A 6,402-nucleotide genomic window follows, 5' to 3' on the forward strand; every position below is an offset into this window, starting at 1 on the left:
AAAAGTTCTCCAAGATGATTTCTTACTCTGTCTAATCTCTCTTCAAGCCTTAGCCCTAGCAATACGAAATGCATCCAGGTTATCCCCAGTTTGTTAACGTTTGAACCTCTCAAGTAACCTGTTTTGCTCTTTGAATGCATCCTTACACTTATCATTAAACCATGGTTTATTGAAACGCTTTGGCACTGCCGAAGTCTTAGGAATAGTTTCATCTGCAATGTCCTTCAAGATGGAAGTGAATAAAGACATGGGATCATCAGCATCAGTAATGGCAAATTGTTGCAGACGAATGCTGCACAGATGCTGAAACTGACCCCAATTTGTCCTCGCCAACTTCCACCTTTGAACCCTTTCAAGTGATGGTGGTCCATCATTCTCCAAAATAATGGGAAAGTGGTCACTACCACAAAGGTCTGAATCAACTTTCCAGGAGAAATCAAGAAAAAGTGAAGGACTGCAAAGAGTTAAATCTATGGAAGTGAAAGATCCACTTGCAGAATGAAAATATGTACGACTTTTATCATTGAATAAAAGTAAGTAATTTTTGAGAATTAAGTCTTCTAATTGTTTACCTCTAATATTTACATCCTCGCATCCCCACAAAGTGTGGTGACCATTAAAATCTCCCATAATAATAAAGGGAGAAGGAGCTGATCAATAAGATCTTGAAGGTCCCTAGGATTAAAATTAAAATTATTACGAGATGGCAAGTAAACCGAACAGAGAGTAATAGTTGTATGAGCCGTGACTTTTACAGCCACAGCTTGTAAATGAGTATTTATGTGATAATACTCTGAGGTATGTTTTCATTAACAAGAATGGAAACACCCCCAGATGCTCTATTTTCAGTTTCTTGAAATTTGTGATAGAGGTTTCTTGAAGACACAGTGCAAGAGGATTATGTGTTTGAATTAAAATACTTAATTCATCAAAATTGGGTCTAACCCCACGGCAGTTCCACTGAATGACTGAGTTAGTCATCAGGGGGAAGTATGTAAATTATTTTTGACTTTGCTGGTGGCTTTTTTGACTGGTGATATGAAATATCCATATCATCATCTTCCTGATTGGAACGAGACGTTCGCCCTTCTTGAGTCGGCCTGAACAGCTATCAGAACCATTTTAAGTCGAAGTAGAATTCAATTTTTTTGTTGGATTGCTATTATTCACAGAGTCCTTGGGTGGAGAAACAGTTGTTTGTTTTTGTACTGCTTTTTGGACTTGTCTTTCTGCCTTCTCAGTGTCAGAGATATTTTTGTATTTGGTGTCATCAGGGTGCCAAGTTAGCTCTGTGTTAACGGACACACTTTTAGTGGCAACTTTTGGAGCAGCAGCAGCTGCTGTGTATGACTTGTTTACCACCGTAGGTGTCGCTGACTCCACTAGCTTTCTGGCCTCATTAAATGACAACCTATTTTGTACTCTGAATTGAACTCGTTTTTCCAATTGCCACCGTCGACACTCCCACGAGTACGCACAGTGACTTCCCTTGCAATTGGCACAAACAATATCTTTGGTGCAGGACTTTCTTTCATGAATGAAAAGACCGCAACGTGCACATGTAATCTTGCCACGACATGTGTTCTGTCCATGACCAAATCTCTGGCATTGGAAACAACGCAAGGGATTTGGAATGAAGGGTTCAACTGAAATGTTACGGTAACCTGCTTTAATAGATGTAGGAAGGGTAGGGACATTAAATGTTAAGACAAAGGTATTTGTCGATAACAATTCATTGTTCCGACGTACCTTTATCCTCCTGACTACAGTAACGCCCTGTGAGGACAAATGTTTACAAATTTCATCCTCACTGGTACCTTCCAGGTCTTTACACCTAATCACTCCCTTTGATGAATTCAGGGAGGAATGTGGGGTTACGTTAACAGGTACATTACAAAAGACCTTTGACTTAAGACATGTCGAATGTTTTTCAGTAGAACATTCGACCAACAATCCATTCCTAATCTTTTTAACCGATTTCGGCTCACCAGCCAAGCCAACAATTGCCTTTTGAAGGCAAAAGGGGACAATTTGTCCAAGGCCCCATCTTCAGAACCGATGATAAGGTACCTTGGCCAATGTTGTGAAGAAACTACTTTATATTTCTTCACACTGTTCTGTGATATTCTGGACTCCTCGTCGGAAGACAAGAAGTCCGAAACTTCGGTGTGGACCCTTTTCAGGGTCCCATCCAAGGATGTATTTTTATTTTTGGAAGACATAGTTTAATTGTAAAATTCATCAACCATGCCCCCACCCACCACAGAGTCCAACAAGTGAACATGCTGCTGCAGATAACCTCCAGTTGGTCATGCCGCACTAAAGATTGATACCGAGTCAGGCAGTCTCATGGTACTGTAAACCGTATTAATATTGCGACGTGTTTTTTCGCGAATGTATACCTTAGCGCATGTTCGCGACGTGTAAATTTCGCGAACGACCGTTGACAGCTAAAAAAAAAAAAGTGGATAACGACAGCTCACTGTAATTGTTATAAAGTTACTGTCTGTAAATCAATATTCTGTTATCCTACATCAAGCAACTGTGTATGGTACATAGTCTATAGAGGATTTTGGCCTTACCCACCTCACCTGTATTAGAATCACAACTCACAGCTAACTGTTAACACCCTTTGGTAGATAAAACAATAAACGATTAGTCGCCATCGATTGAAGTTACATAAAACAATTAACGATTAGTCGCCATCAAGGAGAGCTCGTGTATAGGCTGTGCCTGTTGAGTGAATCTTTTTGTGAATTTTATTCGAATAAAATATTTCAAAACAAAACAAATTAGTCGCAGTGTATGTTAGCTTGTTCAATAAACATGTTAGTTTTGCATGATTTTGAGTTTCATTTCTGAAACGAGAGTGCTGATATACATGAAATAAATACAAAATGTTTATCAACTGCGCTTGCACACACAACACACCCAGCGCCGAGTTCGAAGTGTCAACGATGATGATGATAACTAGTTTAACGTGCCCATATACCACTAGGGTTTCGAACACGCCCATCCCGAGTCCGACCTCCGATAAGATCGGTGGCCTGACTCGGGATGGAGGGGAGGATTGGGGGGGGGGGGGTGTGTTGAAAATGGGCAGAATTTTGAAAATAGCAATTAGTAAAAAAAAGTTAATAGATTAAATAAAAAAAATAAAAAGGTTACAAGCCAAAAATAAAAAAGAATTGACTGCTCGGCCAAATATTTATATAATTTGGAGCATTTTAGAAGGACAGTCCAAAATTAAATAAGAGAAAGAAGAGAGGATCGGACTATTTAATAATATTTAAAAAAAGAAGTAATTTCGACATAAAATTTTGAACGCAGATCTAAAAGTTTAAAGTCCGATCGATATGTCCACGCGAGTGGCCTCGTTAAGGCCGTTTGGGTGCACAGCTTAATGGGACGAGATGGGTTGCATCCCGTCAAGAAAACCCCTAGATTGACAGTCGATAGACGTTGAAGGTGTAGTGCTGTGCTGAAATACAGATCTTGAGAAGCCGGATCCGTCTGAACGAGAGAGAGTATCAGACTAGGGTATAGTCCAGTCGTCATGGGTTGGTATAGTGGTGAGGACGGGCCCGACTCCGGAGGATACGAGATGGTATCACTATAAAGCAAGGTAAAGTCTAGAAAAAGAGTAGTAGGGACCGACCCCGCTTCCTATTTCTTCTTAGAGTGGGGCAGTCAATCTTCCAGTGCTGATAGGACAGGCTCGGACATGTAGAGACTAAACGTGAACAACCGTGGCTTTCTGCAGAATGGCCGTCATACGAGTCACGAAAAAAACAAGTCGACAGTCAGATGGAGAAATGACGTGGAGGCAAGGAATCTCGCTAAAAAAGAATCCAACCTGGTGGTGCAGTCTGTCGAAACGAGAAGCGTTCCAGCGTTCAATCAGTTGCAATGGCCGCATACATCCCAGTAGAAAACTTCATTTCACTGACAAAAACAATGAAATGAAGGACCCCCCCAAGTCGAGCACACGAAAGCACGTGCAGTGTGCACAAGCGAAACAAACACATCTTACCGCGTGGAGCTCCAGACTGGGAATGGAAGTGTCAACAGCTAGTCAGAACAGAAGGCAGAAGATTTGTAGTTAATGGTCTATTGCGACCAACTTTCTATCACAGGAAGTCTCTGTAAGTCTTAATATTGTTGTTTGATGTTATTTTATGCATTGTATGTATTTTATTGCAGTTTTAATGTGTTATAATATGTTTTAGGTAGGTAGGTAAAGTTTTAACGTGCATATGTGCCACGAGAGATTCACGCACGCCTATCACGGGCTTAATCTCTGACTTTCGCCAGTGACTAAGTCTGGGACGGGGGGGGGGGGGGGGGGGGGGTAATTTTGAAGTGGGCGGAATTTGGAATAAAAAATGTAGTAAAGGTCTAAAAAGCCTAAGTCGACGGAGAATAACCTGCACCCCAATCATGTCCGGACTAAGAAATTAAATCCAAAAATATATTTGACTCCTTGGCCTAAAATTGAACGGTCGCCAAAATGAAGTGCGTTGGACTATTTATAAAAAAATAAACATAAGAATTTTGAGCCACGGCCAAAAAAAATTAAAGTCCAACTAAGCCCAAAAAAAGGAGGTTACCTGTCCTAGGTAAGGTTGACTATGTTGGCGAGCTTGTAGACTCCCAGAGGTTCGGCAGAAGATGTTGGCGATTGATGAGAGCACGTCTACAGTTCCGTCGGCGGGGCCGCACACCACCTGAATCATCCTGTGCAGGTTCCGGTTGTCCAACTTTGGGTAAAGTATGGCCTGTCTGAAGGTCTGCTGCCTCTTGTGCGTCACTACGGTGTGTTGATTGCCAAACAGCTTGTTGTGTAGCTCGTACTCGCTGCCGTCCTCCACGGGTCTCCAATCTGCGTTGAGGTGGCCTCCACGAAGAGTCTTGGGATCGACTGTGTCCCCCTACAAGTATTGATGCAGCGTCTTATGCATTTTGGCGATCGCAAGTGACCACTCGTCTTCCTCGGGGGGGGGGGGGGGGTGACTTACGCCGCTGGTGGTTTCGTCTTGGCTGGTTGGTTGGTCGGTGAAGTCGCCTTCCTCTTCAGTGGGGCCGGAACAGCAACAGCAAGTCCTGGCGCCGACTCAACGGGAACGGTCTGTATAATCGACCGCTGCCCGTGGCGTGGAGGTCGGTGGAACCACCCTCGCAACCTAACACATTGTTATGTCAAGGTTGGAGTACGGTTCATCCGGGGATGCTGGCGTCGATGGCACTGGCGTCCTCTTCGGTGTTGACGGTGGGGGCGTGACGCAGAAGGACCCGCCGCTGGCGGTTGAGCCGCCAGTTTTGGATCCCCCCGAGCCGCTCCCGGCGCACGTCTCCTCCTCCCTCCTCTCCGCGTCTACTTTACCGAGTCGCCATACACCAAGGTCACGGTCGCGCGTAACCCGGTGTACGCGACTCGGTACTCTAACAAAGCTCCAAAGGAAGCGATCATTCCCCCTTGGGCAGCTTGAGAGCACACTTAGAAACGTCTTGCTTCATCGCGATAAAGACTGAGAGTCAAATATGTTTTAAGATAGTTTTTTTTTTTTTTTTTTAATTTAGCTGTAAAAAATCAGTGGCTCCGTTCAGGTCCGCAAAATTCCTTTCTTTAAAGGAGACCCAGTCTGGAGCTCCACGCTGTAATGATGATGATGATAACTAGTTTAACGTGCCCATATACCACTAGGGTTTCGAACACGCCCATCCCGAGTCCGACCTCCGATAAGATCGGTGGCCTGACTCGGGATGGAGGGGGGGGGGGGGGGGGGGGGGGGGGCGTTGAAAATGGGCAGAATTTTGAAAATAGCAATTAGTAAAAAAGTTAATAGATTAAAGAAAAAAAAGAAAAAGGTTACAAGCCAAAAATAAAAAAGAATTGACTGCTCGGCCGAATATTTATATAATTTGGAGCATTTTAGAAGGACAGTCCAAAATTAAATAAGAGAAAGAAGAGAGGATTGGACTATTTAATAATATTACAAAAAAGAAGTAATTTCGACATAAAATTCTGAACGCAGACCTAAACGTTTAAAGTCCGATCGATATGTCCACGCGAGTGGCCTCGTTAAGGCCGTTTGGGTGCACAGCTTAAAGGGACAAGATGGGTTGCATCCCGTCAAGAAAACCCCTAGATTGACAGTCGATAGACGTTGAAGGTGTAGTGCTGTGCTGAAATACAGATCTTGAGAAGCCGGATCCGTCTGAACGAGTAGAGTATCAGACTAGGGTATAGTCCAGTCGTCATGGGTTGGTATAGTGGTGCGGACGGGCCCGACTCCGGAGGATACGAGATGGTATCACTATAAAGCAATGTAAAGTCTAGAAAAAGAGTAGTAGGGGCCGACCCCGCTTCCTATTTCTTCTTAGAGTGGGGCGGTCAATCTT

General features: G+C 43.5%; 1 protein-coding gene across 1 annotated transcript in view; it reads right to left on the minus strand.

Annotated features, from left to right (window-relative positions):
- The window catches only part of LOC121381573 (organic cation transporter protein-like), a 28,985-nt gene extending 23,515 nt beyond the window's left edge, over positions 1-5,470 (minus strand). Inside the window, exons 1-2 of the mRNA XM_041510907.1 lie at positions 5,384-5,470; positions 4,611-4,931 (exon numbers count right to left, since the gene is read on the minus strand). Of these exons, the coding sequence (XP_041366841.1) occupies positions 4,611-4,931; positions 5,384-5,470 (408 nt within the window). The remainder of the gene's footprint in view (positions 1-4,610; positions 4,932-5,383) is intronic.
- Between the last annotated feature and the right edge of the window lie 932 nt (positions 5,471-6,402).

This window comes from Gigantopelta aegis, chromosome 9, assembly GCF_016097555.1.
Source record: "Gigantopelta aegis isolate Gae_Host chromosome 9, Gae_host_genome, whole genome shotgun sequence".
Taxonomy (NCBI): Eukaryota; Metazoa; Mollusca; class Gastropoda; order Neomphalida; family Peltospiridae; genus Gigantopelta; species Gigantopelta aegis.